Source organism: Pleurodeles waltl, chromosome 2_2 (assembly GCF_031143425.1).
Source record: "Pleurodeles waltl isolate 20211129_DDA chromosome 2_2, aPleWal1.hap1.20221129, whole genome shotgun sequence".
Taxonomy (NCBI): Eukaryota; Metazoa; Chordata; class Amphibia; order Caudata; family Salamandridae; genus Pleurodeles; species Pleurodeles waltl.
In genome coordinates, this window is record NC_090439.1 from 511625087 (window position 1) to 511647935 (window position 22849).

General features: G+C 44.3%; 1 protein-coding gene across 2 annotated transcripts in view; it reads left to right on the plus strand.

Annotated features, from left to right (window-relative positions):
* Positions 1–22849, plus strand: part of LAMA3 (laminin subunit alpha 3) — a 933952-nt gene that overhangs the window by 661357 nt on the left and 249746 nt on the right. For both annotated transcript variants that reach the window (XM_069220025.1, XM_069220026.1), the window contains 3 exons: positions 3863–4074; positions 6083–6287; positions 7936–8080. In XM_069220025.1, the coding sequence (XP_069076126.1) occupies positions 3863–4074; positions 6083–6287; positions 7936–8080 (562 nt within the window). The remainder of the gene's footprint in view (positions 1–3862; positions 4075–6082; positions 6288–7935; positions 8081–22849) is intronic.

Genomic DNA, 22849 nt, shown 5'->3' on the forward strand with positions numbered 1-22849 from the left:
TTTTTTAGTTAAGACTAGTCACAGGGACCCCATGTAGAAAGAAGAATCACCAAAGGCAAGCCCAGTTCAACAGAACTGTCTTAAAATTCACTTGTTTCAGATTAAATAAAAAACGTACTACAACCTTTATTAATGCAAAGCACTCCCCTGTGTCTTCCTTCACTCGTTCTGCGGGCCCAGCACCGCTAATATATTCTCTTGTTCACTTAGAGGAAATTGACTGCTCTCCACAAGCCTCCCTTTTAACATAAACTGTAGGATGACGGAAAGAACACACTGTACCTTAAGAACCTGAAAAAAGATAAAGATAGCTGCCTTGGGCAGGCCAGAATCACCTTGGACAGCAATGACTAGGAAAACTAGAAAATAGACGATGCTGGACAAGACGGCACAAACTAGTAGTCACCTGTGCCATCCGCTTAGTGCACAAAGAAAAAACAGGACAAGTTAACGGAGTCATCCCCTTGAATACCAATCCAATCTACTGTTGCATGATTAAGTGCTAGAACAAGCAGTAGATGTTATGTTATGAGAATTTGTAGAGTGCACTATCACCAGGGATGGTTCCTGACACCAACCAGATCAGTGCTTAATTTGATCTGGCGGTTTCCGGTGCTTGGCACCGGCACCTAATTGTCAGCACCGGCTCTAGTGACAGTCCACCATATGGTGGTGCTGTCTGTTTAGTTTTGAGATGAGCACAACAATTGTGTTTGTTAAGTGAAACTGCATTGAAAATGAATAATACCTGACTCTCACTCCACTATTATAGCTTTGTGTGACCTGAAATAGAACTGCAACACTTGTAGCAGTGTGATGGTAAGGTGTTATGTTGGTACTGTCATTGGCAGCACTGGCAGGGGCAGTGCGTAATGCACCCTCAGTGGCCTTCAGGGAAGGGCCCTGGCACTAAGGGCCATATGTACGAACACATTTTCCCTTTGACACAGAATGGGAAAAACCCTTTGGTACATCTGGCCCTAAATTCTTTACAAATTAAGCACTGAAGTAGATGCCACTGGCGGGCAAGGGATTAACAGAAGAGCCAGGTGTTTAGCTTCTCGCAGTGTTCCAGAAGAGAGGAGGAGGCTCTGGTGTCTAGTAGGAAGTCGCTTAATGCTTTGGAAGCAATGTAGAAGGCCCGTCCTCTGGATCTGTCCCAATGAATACGTAGAATTTGTGTGAATTGGAGAAGAACTTAACAAGTCACAGAAAGCATGACCCCGGCTCGAGCCTGAGGCCTAGCTCTGGCTCAGCTCGAGGTCCTGTTGGAACCTCAAACCCATAATGAGCCAAAGCTTTCTAGTGGCTTATACCTGTCGCTCTCCCTCTACCTAGGATGTGGTATTGCGGCATGAACTGCAGACTTTGGAACTGGGGAACTAAGGCCCGTATTTATACTTTTTTTGCGCCGCATTTGCGTCGTTTTTTGACGCAAAAACGGCGCAAACTTGCAAAATACCATTGGGGCATATTTATACTCCGTTTGCGCCGGAATTGCGTCGTTTTTTTTTACGCAATTTAGACGCAAAACTAACTCCATATTTATACTTTGGCGTTAGACGCGTCTAGCGCCAAAGTCCATGGAGTTAGCGTCATTTTTTAGCGTGGACACCTACTTTGCGTTAATTATATGCAAGGTAGGCGTTCCCGTCTAAAAAATCGACTCTGAGGCATGTGCGTCGGATTTATACTCCCGGGCAAAATTCACGCCCGGGAGTGGGCGGGTCAAAAAAAATTACGCACGGCCGCTTTTGCGCCGTTTTTTAGCGCCTGCAAAAGGCAGGCGTTAAGGGACCTGTGGGCTCTGAAGGAGCCCAGAGGTGCCCTCCCATGCCCCCAGGGACACCCCCTGTCACCCTTGCCCACCCCAGGAGGACACCCAAGGCTGGAGGGACCCATCCCAGGGACATTAAGGTAAGTTCAGGTAAGTGTTTTTTTTGTGGCATAGGGGGGCCTGATTTGTGCCCCCCTACATGCCACTATGCCCAATGACCATGCCCAGGGGACACAAGTCCCCTGGGCATGGCCATTGGGCAAGGGGGCATGACTCCTGTCTTTGCTAAGACAGGAGTCATTTCTATGGGGGTTGGGAGTGAAAAAAAATGGCGCAAATCGGGTTGAGGCGAAAAAATTGCCTCAACCTGACTTGCCCCATTTCTTGACGCCCAAGCCCCATATCCCCCTACGCCGGCACTGCCTGGTGTAAGTCGTTTTTTTCCACGCACACCAGGCAGCGCCGGCGGCTAACGCCGGCTAACGTCATTGATTAAATACGGCGCCCGCATGGCGCTTCAGAATGGTGTTAGCCGGCGCTAATTTTTTTGATGCAAAACTGCGTTAGCGCAGTTTTGCGTCACAAAGTATAAATATGGCCCCATTGTATTTTGTAGGCTTGCGCCGTTTTGCGTCAAAAAACGGCGCAAATGCGGCGCTAAAAAAAGTATAAATACGGGCCTAAGTTTGATTCTCAGCATTGGCTCACTGTCTTGTGGTTCTGGGTAAATCATTTAATCTCCCCCGCCTATAAAAAGAAGTTTAACCTTGTGTAAAGTAACTGGTGCTCCATGAAGCACTCCAGTACCATACTGTTTAGTTCACGTGATATAAAAACTGCACAACGAGATAAAATCAAAGTTGTAACATCAAAAAAGGAAATACAAATCGTTGACACGCATGGGCAGGCATGGCTTGGCTCTGAAAGGCCTATCGACTGGGGCGAAGTCTGTCCAATGCCAATCGATAATTCAAAGATGCACTCAATTTATTTCACAAAACGTCAATAAGGCTTTGAAGACAGACTTGCTATAGAATGGAAAGATGTCTCGATCTATTATCAGAATAAAGTCCAAGAGACGGCAAACATTCACTTAATGTGAAGGAGAGTACAGTGCACGACGCGATCAGGCTTCCGATTGGGATACATTTGCTTAGAAGCAGTGAATATGCGTGTGTTTTTACGATACAATGAATCAGCATTACGGAAAGTTTGAGTGGGAGAACATGATTGACTCCATGGCGTCACATGAGTAAATAAGTGTGCTGTAGAGGGTTTGGCACTAATCACTGGCACTTGTCGTGGCTGATTGTACAAAGTGAAAACAGAAAATCTAGCTAAATCATTGCTTCCCTGTTTAAACTGTGTGATTTTAGGCAAATGTTTTATTGTACCAAAATTCCTTTTACTGCATTATCCCGTATGAAAGCCCTTTCGAATATGTGACTTCTGATTGCCAGTTTTACAAAAATATATTGTTTTTGCTTTTATAGACTGCAGTGTTGCTCTATAGTAATTTCGGCCACGTACTTACACGTACATGGTTTACATGACAATGGTCTTGCTCTTGGTTCACTTATGGTTTATGTTTGAAAACGTTTAATAAGTATTTCTCAGTGCATTGCCTAATGTGACTGATTAATGTCAAAGCTTCCATATGTTAAAGGAATACTCTTTTTTGACTTTTGAAGAGACTTTATCATATTTTACTTAATGTTTGCTGTGTGATTTACATAGCAAACATTTTCAGGGCTCTGGCTTGGCTCTCCTTGATAATTTGTTGGCTTGCCCACCTCTAAGTGGGAGTTCGGCAGATCAGAGGTGTCTGTAGGGTTTGTGGAAGGAGATATGACTGTTCAAATATGCTGTCTCAGGGGCTAGTAGTCATATTCATGTATTTAGTGGTCAGTCACTGTAAAGAGGGTCAAAGTTGTGACATAAATCCAGTGTCCCACAGATCAGTTTGCAAGTTTCCTCAGTTTATATGTGTTATAAGGTAATTTAAACTGTGAACGTACTTGCACACAGTTGAATATAAGTCTCGGTAAGTCATATTGGTTTTTTTCTCTGTTTTTTTTATCCTAGCCCTGCAACAACGTCTGCATTCTGCAAAGAGGCTATAAGATCACTGGTTGCATTCTATAACAATGGAGCGCTGCCGTGTGACTGCCATCAAGCAGGCGCCACTAATCCTACATGCAGTCCAGATGGTGGGCAATGCAGCTGTAGACACCATGTCATTGGTCAGCGTTGTACACGGTGTGCCACAGGATACTACGGCTTTCCTCACTGCAAGCGTCAGTAGTCTTCTTGTCTTACATGCCTATTTACCTCATAGTTTTAGCAAAATATTTTGAATTTGTTTATTTAGTCTTGCTAAATTTAACACATAACTCTGTGTCACTTTACTTATTTAGTCTTTCTAGATTTACTATAATAGTCTGTGCCACTGGGGCGCGATTCCATTACAGGAGGTCCCTTTCACAAATCTTTTTAAGATGACAGATGTCAGCTTTATTTAGGTGTAAGCTCAGACTGCAACTCATCTGGAGCACTAGATGCTTAATAGAAAGTCTTGCAATCATCAGACCCACTTGTCAAAATGAAGCATAAAAATCTTCCTGTCTACTTGTATGAGCTCATTTATTTGGGGAGGGCACAGATATTTATTTATTTATTTTTATTTTATTTTACTTTTTTGGGGAACAAAGCTTTGCAATGCTGGTTTTCTTCTACATTTGTCCCTGATATGTTTTTTCTCCCTACTCATAATTACAGTAAGTTAATTTTCAGTGATGGAAATGGGTGTAGACTTTTTCCGCCACAAATTTATATTTTCTTGAGCTTGTCTAGGCACTATCAGGGGCGTTCCTAAGATTTTTGGAGCCCGGGGCAAAAAAGGAATGTGCGAGGCACCTCCAATTTGCATACAAGGTGATACTTTCAGGGCTGTTTGCATCTCTATAGATGACCCTGTTCTTGAAGCTCCTTTATGCAGCCTCTCCGTCTGAGCCACCTACAGAGACCTCTTTTATAGCTCATGAAGGTGTGGGGGTGTGCCTGTAGGCTGAGAAGGCAAAACTGCTGGGGCACTAAGCTGTGTGACAATGTAAGTGCAGCAGGGTAGGGGTCCTAATTGCAGGAGAAGCCTTCAGAAAGTGCCTTCCTCAACTGGGACCGTTCCTCCCTCCCCTAGCCCTCACCTTACTACACTAAAGCATTGAGGCCCAGGGAATCCCCACCACCACCACCACCGTGGGCACAATTGCAACTAGACCCCTTGCTCTTGATTAGATGAGCAGGGAACACAAGATGACTGGTATGCCATGGCCTGGCTGTGATGTCCTGGTGAAAGGCCCCATGTTGGTGGGCTGAGTGCACTGCACTGGGCATGTCCACACTGCCCATGTTTAACGTCAGTCCTTGGCACTATGGCATCTCCATGGGGAAGAACACTAAAGCCTGAATTAATGAAAAAAACACAAACGTATTGGAAAAAATGTACGTCCACTTGAACGTACTTTGAATTATTTTTCAATTCACAAATATTCCCAGGCGTTCCGTTGCAAATACCATTTGAAAACTCCCCTGGCTACTACTACCTGTATGCATGATTCTAAATAGCCTAGGATTGTGTACGAGGCAATGAAGCCCACTGTGCAAACAAAATGTTTGTCCGTCTGAAAAAACATTTTTCCCTGAGAAGAAACTTTTCCCCTAAACATACAGCAAATCTGGGGGATAATATGTTCCCATTCCCATCCAGTACATTTCCAGGTTGAGAAGCGGGTGGGTATTATTCTGTGAATGCTCACAAACATACAGGTTAGCCATGCCTTGTAATGACACATCCTATCCCTTGCATAGGATTTACTTCTGGCGTGAATAAATCCTCAGTGGTAAATCCGTTTACGCCTATAAAGGATCTCTTTCTGAATTCCTAGTAGACATAAATGAGCTATTATTTAGTAATTAACCTAAGTTTTTGGCAAAAAATGCCTTTGTGAAGAGGGCCCTAACTTTTTATTGCGAAGTATACCTTTTGCAGAAACATTTTCAAAGCTAAATAAGTTCATATATGAAATAAATTGTCTCTAAATCGCGATTTTCAACAGTATTTCATGAAGCAAAAAAACGTAAGCTAGGTTAAAAATTGCACTTGGAGCAGGTTGCACAAAAAAAAGAACCTGCATATATAACCCTTAATTTGAGCATTCTCTATCATTTCTAACTATGTATTTTTACTTTCTTCCTTTCCAATAATGAAAACTGTACAATGAAAAGAGTTTTGTGTTTTTAATGCAGCATGCAATTGTGGCCAGCGCCTTTGTGATGAAATCACTGGGAAATGCATCTGCCCGCCACAGACGTTAAAGCCTGAGTGTGAGGTGTGTGGCCTGCAGTCTTTCAGTTATCACCCACTCGTTGGGTGTGAAGGATGCAACTGTTCAAGGACGGGAGTTGCACATTTTTCAAATGCAGACTGTGACCTAATCAGTGGGCAGTGCAGGTAAGGATCTGTTGTGAGGTTTTCGTGAGATTGTGTGAGGTATTTTTTAGGTGATTATGTAGCAAATATGGCAAAACCTTAATTTTGCAGAACTCACAGTATCCACGTTACCATTAAGTTCCTGTAGTGTGTGTGTGTGTGTGTGTGTGTGTGTGTGTGTATATATATATATATATATATATACATTACTGTGAGTGCGTTTCAGGTGTTTTCTTCAGTCACATGAAGGAAAGAAAAAGAATATATATATATATATATATATATATATATATATATATATATATATATATATATAGTGAGAGAGAGAGAGAAATAAAAGGAAATCCAAATTTGTATGTATAGGGATGTGAAGGATTCACAACATCTCCCGATCTCGTGCCGAGATCTGACTGCCAACACTTCAACAATGATGTGATGGCAGCCATGTTGGGACTCTGCTTGAGCTGGGTCCCAGACAAAAATGTAAAAACAAAAAAGAAAAGGGGCCAGGGTACAGACGCTGTGATCCCTTAACTCTGGTGGTGGGGTCCTAGAAGAACCTTCCCCCGCCCCCCCCCCCCCCAGGCTAAAAAACATTTATTTTAAAATTTTCGCCACAAATCAAGGCGCATTCACAGATCCGGAGACATTTTTTTTTTTATTAAAGTGTGGGCTCTCGTGCTTCATCTTTGTGAAGCCACCAGGTGGGCCAAGTCTCGGGGCATTGTTTTTTTGTAACATAGCCCCGGGGACCGCCACCTCCTCCCCGGGGCGATGCATAAAACATGTGTGGAGGGGCTAAACGGCCTCCCATTGGCCTCCCCCACAACCTTGGGGGCCACCACCTCCCGGGGGCTTCAACTGTGAGGGACGGTAGTTATCTTGTTCATCTGTGCACATAGGTCTGAAAGAAGTGTACATCATTGCCTCAGCTGGTTGGCCAGTACCTTGCCTTGCCACTGCTTTTGTCTTTCCATTCGTCATTGTTTTATATATTTTGTAGCATTCCTTTGTATGCTTAAACTGTGTCTTCTGGTTCATTCAGTGTTACTAACTTTTCTTCACGCCTATAAGAAGAATCATGCTTTCCCGTCATGCCTTAGTATTTTAAAAAGTGTCTTTATCTGTTTCAAGTACACCTGGCTGTTAGGAAGGGCCTCTACTGTTTTTTGTAAATATTTTTTATTGCAAGCGTATGGCTGACACTTTTAAATGCAATCATTGTTTTGTAAATAACCATAGCACCTGCTCGGAAAGGCCAAGCCTTTTTACTTTGCCAAATACTTTTTATTTTAGCAATATTATTATATTGGAATATAGATGTATATGCATTTTATCACCCTAAGACACTTAAAAAGCTGGACGAACCTTAGCATATTTAGTATATTTGAAGTATGGCCCTGACTGTAGGCAGATGCCTTAGCTGTATGAGCTACCTGTCGTAGATAGCTGAGCTAACCCAGCAGTGTTGGCTATCACTGCTTTAGTATCATGCTGCACCCTCGAGTTTTCACTGAATTTACTTTAAAAAGTGTGTAATTGCGTGTCAACTGAGATTTACTGCTACCAAGAAGCTGCTGGGCACAGGATAAAACACGCTGTTAGAAATGTTTGATTTCAGTACAATATGCACGTCTTTGTGTAAGGATCTTGTTTCTCGTTGATAAAGGTGTAGGCCCAGGGTTGCAGGCCGACAGTGTGACCGCTGCGCACCAGGGTATTTCTCCTTCCCAGACTGCATTGCATGCGACTGTCACGCGGGTGGGACTGAACCAGATGTGTGCGACCCCCGGACAGGGGCCTGTCTGTGCAAGGTAAGTCTGAACACCTCGGAGATTACAAATGCGGTAAAAAAACAAACTAAAAAAAATGTTCGATAATTGTCATTAGGATTTCTTTCATTCATAAGCATGAATATGATAAAAAATGAGGCATTTAGGAAGAAAAAAAGACTACCTACAGAAAGGCCCGTCCTTATAGAAACGCGTGCAAAATTTAAGGAACAATAAAAGAGAGGGCATTTGGGATACCGAGATTATCTGCCAAAGGAGCGTCATGCTGGTACCTAGGCCCAGATTGCATAGATGCCAGCACGACACAAGGTGACACTCAGCGATTCAAAGCAGTGCAAACAGCAGCGCTAATCTGACTTTAAACGTTTTCGCACTGAAATCTGACTCAGGGGCTGCGCTAAAATCCTTGCACAATGCAAAGCGGCAGGGAACACGGCAAACAAACATAGGTCTTCACACAAAGCTTAAATTGACTGAAAAGCAAGACATGGACAGTCTCAGTTTTCAGAAGACTGTCCCGGTGTCCTGACACTTTAGTTAATTTTAAATACACCTCCCGGACAAAGGTCAAGTCATCCTGCCAAGCAGAATTTAAAGATTTGCACTCCTTTCAGGCGCCTCTGAAGTCTGAAATAATTTATCACAGAAGGAGGTTGCTGCCGAGCAGAGACAGAGCGGGGATAGGCCAGATATAGAAGTGAGACTAAGGCCTACTTTCATGTTTGACCTGTCCCGTTTTTTTTTTTTTTTAAATCTGGTCACCGTAACTAATACCGAATAGAAGCAGACCGGGCAGAGAGAGAATGGGACATAATTTCATAGCGTGGAACCGGGAAGACAGAATGAATAAAAATGAAACGTAGAATAGGTGAATAAAAAACAGGAAATCCAATTGAGCTCCTGACCGAATGTCCAGAGGTGAAAAAAGAATATTATTACTAAACTAGCATTTGCAATAGGTATTGCCCATGCCGAACCCATTGGTTTGGTCCATGTATTTTACATGTTACACAACAGCTGATCGGTTGTGTAACATGGCTTAAAGTGAAGGAAAGCGCTATTACACAGTCGATGCTTGCCGTATCATAGTGTTTTTGTTTTTGACTTTAAGCTACGTGGCACTGCAGCTCAACTGTTTTGTAATGGTAAAAAACACTGACAAAGCTTAGAGATTTTACATGAGCAAATCCTATTGGCTTTGCCGATGATTGCCTTTAAACACAAGTGGCTTTGCAAGCGCTGTGCAGGCAAAACTTTAAAAACTATTACAGCCTGCAACACTTCAAACACTGCGGTATAGAGACCATTTACTGCAGACTGTGCAATACAAATACATACAATAGTTGCCATTTTCATGCAGACATTCGTGTGCCATCACCAATTTGACAGCTCACTCTTGTATTCAGGAAGCCAATATCGCTGAGTGGGTGAAACACTACGAAGGAGAGGCAATAAACAGAGCTAAAATACTATCTGTTTCATCACACGCGTGAGTTTATTACCAGGTCTCACAATGCCTTCATTGACAAAAAAGAAAATAAGTCTATGCTATCAATGATCAATGTCATAGAAGCAGATTACCTTTAATGCTGCATTTTAAAGCTTCAATGTTGTATTTTGCTTGTGCTTAAACTGTGAACTGAAGGGGAACGAAAACGACAACCCTTCTCAAAGCACCTGCCAGCCTGCTAAGCTTTGCTGAATCTTCCCGTCCCACAGTATGTTGATGGAGGCCTCATCAAAGCACAAGCAGTCCTGCTTCAGAGTGAAAATCACAGGTACTTTGGAAATAAATCAAACCTATTTCTAATGATGCAAAAATTGTGCATGCTAACACCGGCTCGTCACACGTCAGATACACAGATGGAAACAGGAGGGAATAACGTAGTGCAGAAAAGGGCCAAGTCTGAGCAAAGGCGTCCCATGAGCTGTTTTGCCTATTTTCACTGTTTACGGCACAAATTTAATTACTAATTTTTATCAGGGAAGTCTTCAGTTTTATTTCTCTGTCTTTGGAGCAAGCTTTATAAATACGCCTGTTATCCAAATATATGTCAGTCCTTCGTTGTGAGCAGCAAGAACCATTGTGCGCAATAAGCAAATATTCAATTGGTGCATGAGCCTGAGGCATTCTGTACTCCCACGGTGACCTAACACCCATAAATGTGCAGCAGAATTCACAGCTTTTCAGAAGGAAAAAGTGGTTGAAAAAACAAACAACAGCAAGCGGAGATTAAGGAGACATAGTTGAGGTATGCAATCAAGTGTATGTCGATTAGTTAAAAAAAAAAAAGTGTAAGGCAGATGAGGAGGCTAAAGACTAGGGCCCACATTTATACTTTTTGACGCAAAACTGCGCTAACGCAGTTTTGCGCCCAAAAAATTAGCACCGGCTAACGCCATTCTGAAGCGCCATGCGGGCGCCGTATTTATTGAATGGCGTTAGCCGGCGTTAGCCGACCGGCGCTGCCAGGTGTGCGTGAAAAAAAACGACGTACACCAGGCAGCGCCGGCGTAGGGAAAAATGGCGTTTGGGCGTCCCAAAATGGGGCAAGTCAGGCTGAGGCAAAAAAATCGTCTTAACCCGATTTGCGCCATTTTTTGGGGGCGCCCAGACGCCATTAACATGACTCCTGTCTTAGCAAAGACAGGAGTCATGCCCCCTTGCCCAATGGCCATGCCCAGGTGACTTCTGTCCCCTGGGCATGGTCATTGGGCATAGTGGCATGTAGGGGGGCACAAATCAGGCCCCCCTATGCCACAAAAAATAAAATAAAAAAATACTTACCACAACTTACCTTTTCTTCCCTGGGATGGGTCCCTCCATCCTTGGGTGTCCTCCTGGGGTGGGCAAGGGTGGCAGGGGGTGTCCCTGGGGGCAGGGGAGGGCACCTCTGGGCTCATTCTGAGCCCACAGGTCCCTTAACGCCTGCCCTGACCCAGGCGTTAAAAAGAGGTGCAAATGCGGGGTTTTTTGCCCCGCCCACTCCCGGGCGTGATTTTTGCCCGGGAGTATAAATACCACGCACATGCCTGGGAGTAATTTTTTAAGACGGGAACGCCTACCTTGCATCTCATTAACGCAAGGATGGTGTTCACGGAAAAAAATGACGCTAACTCCATGAACTTTGGCGCTAGACGCGTCTAACGCCAAAGTATAAATATGGAGTTAGTTTTGCGTCGAATTTGTGTCGAAAAAAACTACGCAAATTCGGCGCAAACGGAGTATAAATATGCCCCTAGGGATCAAACAATTAAATTATGATTTCTTGAGATCTGATTCAGCAACACAAAAAGCCTACTAGGCCTATAGTCACAGCAGCAAAGCAATGAAGTATTGAGGCGATTAAGTGGTCGCACAACAACTGTGGAAGATGAAGAAACAGTCATTTTCGGTAATCCACATCCCATAGTGTCCTGTGGCAGCTCTTCTTGGTTCAATGAGGCGGTGGGCATGAGCACAGGCAGGCGTGGTCACTTTCCATCAGCAATAGGAGAAGGAGTGATCAGCATCAGGAGTAGTAGTAGCAACAATCACATTGCAGAGTGATGATGCGGGTCCATGGGCACTTTAGGGCATCATCCGCAACTTGAAAAGGTTAACTACTCTTGTGGAAGGACACTGGTCATCAGCCAGTAACGAGTGACCGGAAGCTGTACTTGGTTTTGACTCCACTCAACAGTATTGACGAGCAGGTGCTGAAAGCAGACGATGTCAGATCACATGCTAACCAATGATAATCAAGTAAATGAGATTGACATTGGAATGAACGAATGGTAAGTTCAGTTGAGTAAGGGGTCGGGTTCTAAGCCCCTTATAAGATTTGTTTTCTTCACAAACGATTTTGCAAGCACATTGTGCAAGAGTACACGTGCAGGCGAAACCTAAACAGGAAAGGTAACACGGAGCAATGCTACTAAGATATTTTAAACAATTGAGAGAGTGTACATTTTTTTATCGATCAGGAAGCAAAAACGAAGAAGCAAGATATAGGAAGAGGTGAGTAGCAAGAGGTAGTTTGGACCAGAGGTGAACACCAGATATAAATCATTTGTATATGGAGAGAGATTTGAGCCTTTCTGCTACTGAAGCCCATACTTGCATCTCTGCTTACAATGGAAGTTAGGGTTAGATGAGCATCAGTGGAGTAGCAAGAGTGCCATTGCTCCCAATGCAAGTGAGGAAAATGGGCCCCATCACTTAGTTTTGTAGTAAAAAAAGTTTTTATTGGGCTGAAATGGTCCTCTCAAACCACTGTGCCCCAGTGCCACTGCACTTGCTGCACCATTGACATCAATATTAGGACCCTCCCGTCTTGAGAACGAAATGAGTGAAAACATGCACACAAGAGGGTATACTATAACTTTCCTACAGGCAATTTTCTAGTAAGGCTTATCTCACCGCCCTGATCATATTGTTTTTTTCTGGGGTGCATGTTTATTTTATGTATGTGGTTTTAAAGTGCGGAAACCAGGCTACAGAGGACATCAGTGATCTGGACATAATGACTGTGTGGGCTTTCCGGGAGGGGAAGAAGAAGAACAGTTAACCAGTTATTTTTTTTGGCAGTCATTTCTAGGGGTCACCTTGAAGTCAAGTATGTAGAAGTCCACTGGCGGTGTTGGTGACATGCAGACAAACGTTTCCTCTGTACTTGTGAGGCATGACTTGACAGACATCCAGGTTGCTTGCCTATTTACCACTGCTGAGCAGAGCTACCAGCCGAACCTGTTGGTTGGAGGGATAGAGATGTGCCAGGGTGCGGTCCCACTCTTTGACAGGCAAATGATGTGTGGGTGCTTGATCAGTGGGAGAAATAATGGTGAGGAGCAAGTACACTTGGATGAAAATGTTTGTACCAGTTAATGACAAGGAAGGGCAGTGTCTGCATGCAGCAGGAAGATGGGGGTGGGCCTCATCTGTGCTAAGATGTTTTCCCAGGCCTCAGGTAAGTCAGGCTGGAGTGCAGTTGGCTGCTAGTGATCTTGGTATGCTCCCCATTTTCCACATTAGTTGGTTACTGATCGTAGGGGATAAATACTGAGAACATGCTTCAATGTGGGAGATTTGCAAATGACATATCAGGGCAATGGGTCTAAATGATTTTCACATTGCAGATCGCACCAATCTTGATGCACTGTATTCTCATGGATGTTTCCCTACATCTGAGTCTGGGTTAGCCATGTACCAGCTAGCTAGTAACTCCTTAGCAGCCCACCTGGGAGATGGGCCTACAATATGCAACAACAGGCTTGCCAATACGTTTTGAGAACTTTGCCCATTGAAAACTTCCAACTCACTGAGATGCTGATATCCATGCTATGGTTTTATTAAATCCACAATGTATTTTTATTTGACAACAAATTATTCCTTCAGAAACAAGGAACTGCTATGCGGGCTTCCTTCGCACCCACATACTCCAATTTATAGATTGGGCTAGTGGGAAAAAGGTAGCATGGGCTGAAAGCCATACAGAATATATGGGAGAAGTGGTGCTATGGGTGCACTTTATTAATGACCTGTTTATATTATGGGATGGAGATGAGCATTAACCACAAACATTTGTCCAGCTGCTAAACAATAATGACTTAAACATACAGTTGACAGCAGCTTGGAGCAAAACACACATTGGATTTCTCAATGTTCAGCTAGCAGTGAACCAGGATAAACTTGACACCTGTATACTTCGCAAACCAACAGCTTGCAACTCCATCCTGTGTGGCAATAGTGGACACCCTAAGTCGCTCAAATGGAGTATACCTTACAGCCAATTGTTGAGAGCATATAGGACTTTCTCTAGCGAAGAGCTGCTTGAGAAGGAAACATCATGATAATGGATAGATTCCAGGAACAAGGTTACTCCCTCCAAGCTCTTTGTGATGCATATACAAGGCCTTAAAATAGGGGAAGGGATAGCCGTCTATATGGTGCCAAAAAGAATGAAAGAGAATAATCTACTGAGTTGTCTCCCATCAGACTTTTTCTAGAATACAATTAGGAACACCAACAGATTAGAACTATCCTCACTTATAACTGGCACATTTTACAACGCAATGAACACATTAAGGGCAAAACTGGCTCACACTCTCAGATTTCTTTCGTAAGGCCAAATCACTAAGTGATATTTTAACTGAGAACATGTTTGTAGAGGATGACAAGTCCATCTGACTAGCCAAAAATATTTTGGGTTTCCGGGGGTGTCGACACTGCAAAGCCTGCAAATATGGGACTAACACTCCAACATACAAACTCAGGAGGGGAGAACGTGTGCCATTCATGAGAGAATCTCCTGTGAAACTGACTTTGTGATATATACTGTGCTTCAGTGTGGGTGCAAAAGGAGATATGTGGGAAATACTATCCACAAGCTCAAGGTCCGCTTTTTACAACATTTGCGGGCCATCAAAAATCATGATAGAGCTTATTCAATTGCCAAATACTATTGGTAAGTTGCTGGGGGGGAACCCCAGCAGCTTAACCTTTTTTGGTCTCTAACATATATAATTAGATCCTCGATGGGGGAGCTATGGAGAGGTGAATCTAATATGATTTTGTGGTTATTGACAGAAAGACTGTGAGCATACAATTTAGATGTGGAACTGGTCATCCGTATATAGATAATCTAATGATGATGAGATCCCATGCGTCCACTGAACTGTGATCATCTTGGCTTTGAAAAGGTGTTGTTCCTTGTGTGGGTTCTTGGATCTGATTAAGGTTTCTTCAAATGAGTGTTCTGCTGCTGTATATATATTTTTGCAAATTAGCATTTAATGAATCTAGGTTTGTTTGCACAATTGGTTTAGTTTCTAATGTATTTTAGTGATTTCTTTCACAGTTTTGTGTATTTTAAATCAGCATCCCTTCATATTATATGGTATTGGTAATGTCAACTTTCCTTTCAAATGTGATGTCTATAAGCATGATTTGTGATTTTGACATTAATTTTTACGTTTCTAGATTGCTCAATGGTGGTTATTTATAGATGATCTGTTTTTGCATATGACACTGATATTGGATGTATTATTGATTGTTTTTTCAAGATGGTGCTCAATTAGTAACTCATGTTTACAGTGAATGATTTGCTTACCAAAGCAACAAGCACTTAATTTCAATATTGACTACATGCTTGAAATGATGAGATGATATTGGTACCAGCATGTCAAAGAATCAATATAAGTCTCATGGTTGACCATATCCAGGGGAATTTACTCCATTTATTAAAAATGATTTATTAGCACTGTTTAATTAAAAATGGTGCACTTTTCATTTTACTGTATCATTAGGAACTTGAAGCTCACAGACTATGACAGTATGTGAGTGTAACAATACTGTGATTACTATGTGTGATAATATTTTGAATATTTACAAAAGGCTTTTTAGGATAACAACTGATGAACATTTTGATACTATTGCCGCATTGAACAAAGTGCACCTTTCCAACATGGTGTTTACTTGAGAACCCAGCATTGATCGATTGAGTAGCATTATTTATTTAGGTACGGTGCACTTTTCATTTCACTGCATAGTGAGGAACTTGAAGTTTAAAGACTACGATAAAATGTGAGTGTAATAATACTGTGATTACTATGTGCAATAATATTGTGCATGTTTATGAAATGGTTTTAGCATAACAATTGATGAATATTTTAATATTATTGCTGAACTGAAGAATGTGCACCTTTCCAAGATGGCACTTACTTGGGAATCTATCCATGCTATGAACCAGTAAAGTATTCAGCATCTGAAATTGACAACACAAAGTAGGGGCTGCGTGTGTATTTTAATGTCATAGAACAGGTAGAAGGATTTGTCCAGGCGAAGGCGTTTGCTGAAACGCGTTGGCACTCTTGTGTGGCCTGGTGCAAGCTATTTTGTAATAAAACGACTTTCATCACTGTCAACAATCTGCTACTTCCTGCATTTGGTTTTCAGTGTCGTGGAATGATCACTTTGGGATCAACAGTAAGGCTGTATCGATGGAAGAGGAACATCGATGAAAATTGCATGTGTATATATATACATATATATATATTTATATATTTACTGGTATTCCCACTCATTTTTTTTTTATTGCACATTTACATGAATCTCAATTTCAATTAATGCTCCTTTTACCAAAGAAAACACCTCCATCACTGGCATTCTTCACCTCACAATTCTTTGCCACTTCTAACATTCACACCCTCCTTCCTTAAGTACTAACCCTTATGTTTTTTACAACATTCACAGTGATGATAATTCAGAAATGAGAATTAGCTTTGATGAACAGCAAACGTATTCACTTATGTGATGTAATGGATCTCACTATCAGAACAAAGAGCTCTTATTTGTTGCTTTGATGTGCCCAAGAAGCTGTCAGGTTTTTGCTGTTGAATTCTCATTTGCTTCCTGATTGTACATTTCTAGACCTACTAAAGATATACTTGACCTTATTCCACTGTTCCAAAATTGTGGAGAATTTGTTCAATTTCTCAGAATTTGGGGACTTTCAGCCCTACCTACCCACAACAATGGAAATCGGCAAACCACTGGAAATCACTGTAAAACATCACAATCCATTTATTGCAAAATTTTACAGATACAGAATAACATGGCTATCATATATTTTCTCTTATGCGTTTCACAGGTACCTAAATCACTCAGGCCTACTGGGAGCCTGACTGTTAATGGCAGTGGATTGATATGCAGTTTTTACCTGTCAGTAGATAAAAGCTTCTTATGAATCATACCAAAAAGTTACAGTAGACTTAGAGCCAGATTCAGGGAGCTACATTTTTCTTTTTCATTCAGCACTCCATGAAAGTGCATATGCTTCCCGGCTTTCTCCCTCGTGCTCTTTACCCTCACATAACCACCACAACCACCCCCTGTTGCCCATGCTGTCAGTGTTGCTCCGTACCTCTCCCAGCTTGTCTGTAAAAGCACAGTTGCTGGTATGTTTTTGTAGAGATTTAACTGAATTGCAGACCTTAAGGGTTTTTTTTTTCATGTCCTGCATTCCACATGAATGCAGAGGCATTGGCACACAAAGGCTTTTATGAGTCTGGAGCAGAGGCTGGTTGATGCACTCACTCGGCTAGGGTTTGAGGCAGACTGTGTGACTGTAAAGGGACTCTCTTCTCCTGGAGGCCATTAAATCTGCTTCCTCGGATACTGAAGATGACTAAATGGCTGGAGCATGTTTCAGTTCTGTGTCCTGTGAAAACTAAATGATCCTTTACAAGCATTTTGTTTACAGTCTGACTCTTCCTTTTTCTATTTAAATTATTTGCAGTGTTTCATGAGTGAAATGTATGTGTAAAAATAAAGCAGGCCACATATAAAGATTGAACATATTTAATCCCATGTACAATTTTAAATACTTAAGTTATGTGTTTACTTTTCCTTCGGTATTTAGATTTTTTTATCTTTTCATTTTGTTAGACAATGCTTTACAAACAAGCACTCTTAAAGATAATAGCTTTGCACTCATGATGTAAAGACATGACCTTTTGGCTTTGCCAATGCTTGTTTTATTTATGTTTCTATCTCATAAGATGACTAAAATATCGATGGTTTCATAATGCAATGCTGATTTGCTCAGAATGTCTGCTCAAAACTAGTCAGATTCCAACATATCCAAACTAAAGTGGCCAGGGCTATATTTGGGCTATGTAAATTCCTCATAGTTTCTAATATGAAACTGCATTGATTACTCATCATGAAAAGGGCTGTTCTTAGCTCAGTCTGTCTTCTAAACAGAATTTATAACACTTGCAATTAATTTTACTCTCTACAAGACTACTCCGCAGCCATGTTCAGCTTCCCACAAATTCCTAGTGGTCCCTAAGTTCAAGAGAGTCTCCTGGAGAACAAGAACAATCAGGGGTCTATATGCTAATCTGTGGATTAAGTTCCTACAGTCTCTTAGAGATGAAGGAAATCACAATCACAATGAGAAAGATCAGATCGCCCTTTCAATCGCATGTAACTCAACTTTGTTGAGAAGCAGTATGTAATGGGCGCTGTTACATCTTAAAGTTGGAGTGCATTTTTTCCCTTTGGTGGAAGCATACCCAAGTAGGAGGAATGATAGTCTCTCTTTGGCCAAGCTGTTATTGAGGGAACTGACCCCTCATTCTGGCCTACTAGTTTCTCCTGAGTCAGATCATGGGACACATTTTGATAATGAGATTTTGTGTACGCAATGTGTAGGCCTGCAGGGGGATCAAAAGCATCAGGACAGAGGCATCTGGGATTGCCAAACAGATAAAGGAGACGCTGAAGTCCCGACTTGCCAAAGTGAGTGCGTCCACATCCCTCAGGTGGCCAGATGCCCTTCCCTTGGTGCTGACCAATCTCCAAAGCACTCCTGATCAGAACACAGGGCTATCTCCCCATAAGGTTCTAATGGTGAGAGCCATGAGACTTTCCATTGTGCCTGTAGCTGTGCTTGTGAATATTACTGATAATGTGGTTCTCAACTACTGGAAAGGGTCGGCTGACGTGTGTTCTGTCTCCCATCTGGTTGAGGTAACATCTCCCCTTCCTAGCCAAGAACAGTGCCACAACTTAAGTCCAGGAGATAGGATCATGATGAATAAACATGTCAGAAAGAGCTGTTTGAAACCCTGCTGACGTGGCCCCTCTGAAGTCATCCTTGTGACAAATGCTTCTGTGTAATGTGGTGGCCTCCCAAACTGAACATATGGTTCACAATCCAGGAGAATGAGACAAGTTGGTGAAGAGGTCGTGACAACAACCAGTGAACTTTAGAGTCAAACTCCAGTGCACCCCGAATGACTAGAGAGGGGAGAAGAGTGTGCCCAAGTGACTCAAAGTCAACCAAAGGTAAGTGCTAACCATCTAGGGAATGAGCCAACTGTAACCAAAGTGAACAAATGTGAAGAAACTACTACTGATAACTCTGAGCCTGAAGAAGGACCAAGCTGTGGGGTGGGGGGTTAAGAGAAAGGTGGCCAACAAAGGGTGAAAGACTGAGGCCCTAATAATGAACATGGCGGTAAACACCGCTCCGCCGGCGGTGGCGGTAACTACCGCCAACAGTCAGGCGGTCTGGCCCGCCAAATTATGAACCATCTGAAAAACAGGCAGCCTGAAAACTACTCACTGCCAGCAGAGAAGTGCCTACAACAACGGCAGAGGCCGCCCACAGATCGACGGAAAGGCCCTACCCGCCCATCAAATAATGAAGCACTAGACCACCATCAGTTCCGGTGCTGGAACCACCGCCACGCAAAGGCAGGCGGAAACAAATCAAATATAAGGAAACACTCACCGGAGGCTCCGACAACACGCCAAAGCAGACATGGATAGAGAGTTGCAAATCATGCCAGTCCTGCTCCTTGCCATAAACCTCCACGACCAAGACCGCCGACGAAGATGACGATAGTAAGTAACCGCAACCTACTAAACAAAGGAAGAATGGGCACAGTTACATACCCACCCACTCCACCCACCCCGCAAAGCACCCACAACCCCTCACAACAGCACAAGACATACACCCCAGAGCAAGAGGTACTTACCCAACACAAGGACAAGACAACCTGCCCAAAGTACACACATGTGCACAACACCCCCCACAAAGAAACGATGAACCACGGGTCCAGAGTGTGCCAAAACCAACACTGGCCACACAAACTTTTTATGTTGCTCCAGGAGCAACAGAAGTCCAACAGAAGGCCAATGGCCAGTCCATAGTCCAAAGTCTGATGGGCCCAAATGGCCCTAACTTGACTCCCACAAGTGCAAATGGTACTCCACCTTAAAGGGACAACAATGGGGCATCCAGACACCTCAGGGAACAGGGACAGGTGGTGGTGGGGGTGGGGATATATGACTGGGAGGGATGGGCTTGGCTTTACGTTTGGGAGGTGGAGAGGGCTTGGGTCTGGTCTTTGAAGCTGGTGGAGCGGCCTTGGACTGGCCTGCGGCAGATGTACCTGGGCCAGCACGGGGTCTCTTGCTCACAGGGGAGGTAGCAAGGGAATAAGAAGGGCAGACAGGGGCGGGCTGTGACGTGGGAGGAATGGACAGGGCAAGGAGGTGGGCACATTTAGGGATGAGACGGGGTGGGCCAGTGGGCTCGAATAGTCTACATGGGATAGGAAAAGATTTTTAGGGGCATTCTGGGTGGACCTGGAGGAAGGTGTGGGAGTGGAGGTAGAGGGAGTGGTCGTAACAGGTGTAGGTGTGCGTGGCGTGGGTCCAGGTGACTGTACAGTATGCTGAGGTGTGGTGGATGTGTGTTCGGTGGGTATTTTGGAACGTTTGAGTGGAGTGGAGGAGGGGGGTGGACACAGTGGGACAAGACAGCCTGCCAGTGTAAATGTATATTGTCTGTGTGTCTGCAAGTTTGGTGAGTGTACTGCAAGTGTCAACCAAAGTCGTTGTGGTGAGTGCAGGTGTGGTGTCTGGGGTGCATGAATGGATGTCTGATTTTGTGGTGACTGCCAGAATGGGGTCAGCAACAGTGAATGAGGGTGCAGTGCCTGTGAGTGTGCATGTAGAGGTGACAGACAGGGAGGCGAAAGAGGTGGACACACTGGGAGAAGTGGATGTTGGTGCGTGTGCCTTTGTATGTTGGCTGTGTGTATGCCTGTGGTGGGAAGTGTGGTGCTTGTGTTTTTCAGTGTGCTTCTTGTATGTTGAGGTGTGTGCATGGCTGTCAGAATGTGTGCTTGGGATGGGTGAAGGGAGTGGGGTGCTGGAAGGGGTAGAGGTGGTTGGAAGGGGGACAGAATGACCAGGGACACTGGCTGCCATCAAAGAGGAGGCCAGAGCCTGAAAAGATCTCTGTAGGCCAGACACGGCACTGTGAATGCCATCCAGGTAGGCATTGGTCTGCTGCACCTCTGATGCTAGCCCCTGGATGGCATTGACGATGATTGTCTGCCCAACAGAGATGGTCCTTAGGAGGCCAATAGCCTCCTCCGTGAGGGCAGCAGGGCTGACTGGGGCAGGGGGTGAGGTGCCTGGGGCGAAGGAGACGCCCACCCTTCTGGGTGAGCGGGCACGGGCAACTCGGTGGGGAGCAAATGGGAGGGCGGTGATGGTATGGGGGGTTGTGGAAGATGACACAGAATGGGTGGGCCTACAAGGGTCTGCCACCACTAGGGAGCTTCCATCGGAGGAGGTATCAGAGTCACTACCTCCAGTGGTAGTTGCCACCCCGTGGTACTCCCATCGCCCTCCAACCCACAGGACCCCTTGGCGTTGCTCGACTCTGCCTCTGTGGAACCATGGGCCGCTGCATCCCCACTCGCCAGTGCCTCAGCTCCCTTGCCAGATGCTGCTGATGTACACAGACTACACAAGAGAACAGGAATGGGGAGACAAAACAGGAGAGACACTTGTAAATAGCTGAATGGAGGTACATAACTGGTTCACAGATACACCCACCCTGCAAATATTACACCATGCATCACCTACCGCTATACACATGGCTATGCCCCTGACCACAACCCTGCTCTACAGCCATTTCCAACATCACAGAAGGACCTGAAGTACTGCAGACCTGACCCTTACAACCTAACTTCCCACCGGGGCCATTATGTCAAATGACATCAGTCAGAGTACTTGCCAATAGACAGCATACATACTATAGCACACTCACGCATCCATCAAGGAGGCATACAATGGTTTCTGTACTCACCCCCTTGTGTCTGCTGTTCAGCCTTCAAGCGCCCATCCAGGTCCAGATACGCTACTGACAGAATGTGGCGCATTAGGGGGGTCAGGGCCCGGCGGGCACCCCTTCCTCGTTGGGAGAACTTCCCCAACTGGGCCTCGCAGGTCTTCCTCGCCCGGCGCCGCAGGTCCTCTCACCGCTTCCTGCAGTGGGTGCTCTGCTGGTTGTAGGCCCCAGGGTCTGCACCTCCCTGGCGAGGGCATGCCAGAGACCCATCTTCTGATGGGCGCTGACCTATATGGGACACACAGAAAAAAATAACACAGAGGTCAGACAATGCCCAGTAGTTACAGCTGGCTATACGTCCCCTATTGGACGGACACTCACAGTACCATAACATGACCTCAGACGCAGCATATCATGAATCCCACGACTGTACCGTGTCAAACGTGCACACATGTTTACAGCCATCTACCACCATTACACACATCCATGCCCCCCAATCCGCCTACTCACCTGTACCTCTGGTCGACCCTAGAGCTTGGCGTACAGGGGTAGGACCCCGTCCACGAGCTTGTCAAGTTCCTCGGTGGTGAAGGCCGGGGCCCTTTCCCCTGCCACTCGTTCCATTTCCAGGACCAGAGTCAGGACACAGCAGCACACTCAGTGGAGTACCTGCATGCGCATAATCCAGGAGTCAAGTGAAGTTTGGGTGACGAGATGGCGTACGCTCCGCGGCAGTGTACACCATCACCGCCGGTGGTGATCATGATATGCTAATATTCCCCATTGACAACCATGTTAACCAATGAATGGTCGCACGGCGGTGAACACCGCCTTACCTTGTTACGACAACCGCTAGCGGTATGAGGTCACTTCCACTACAACATTTCTGGATTACATGGGGCAGACATTTTGGCCATTACTACGCAGTTATAAATTTCTCATTTGCCCAATGCAGGCCCTATTGTCCCCAACCCCCATACGCATGAACAAATATACATTTACTCACCATAACAGTCCTGATGTATCACTGAGGACATGTCACTCCTGTTTAACATCCTACCATGCATATGTGTCATAGACTTGTATGCCAGCAGTGCTGAATATGTAACATGTTGGGCAGATGTATGTGTGTTCCTCACATGTGTTCTCA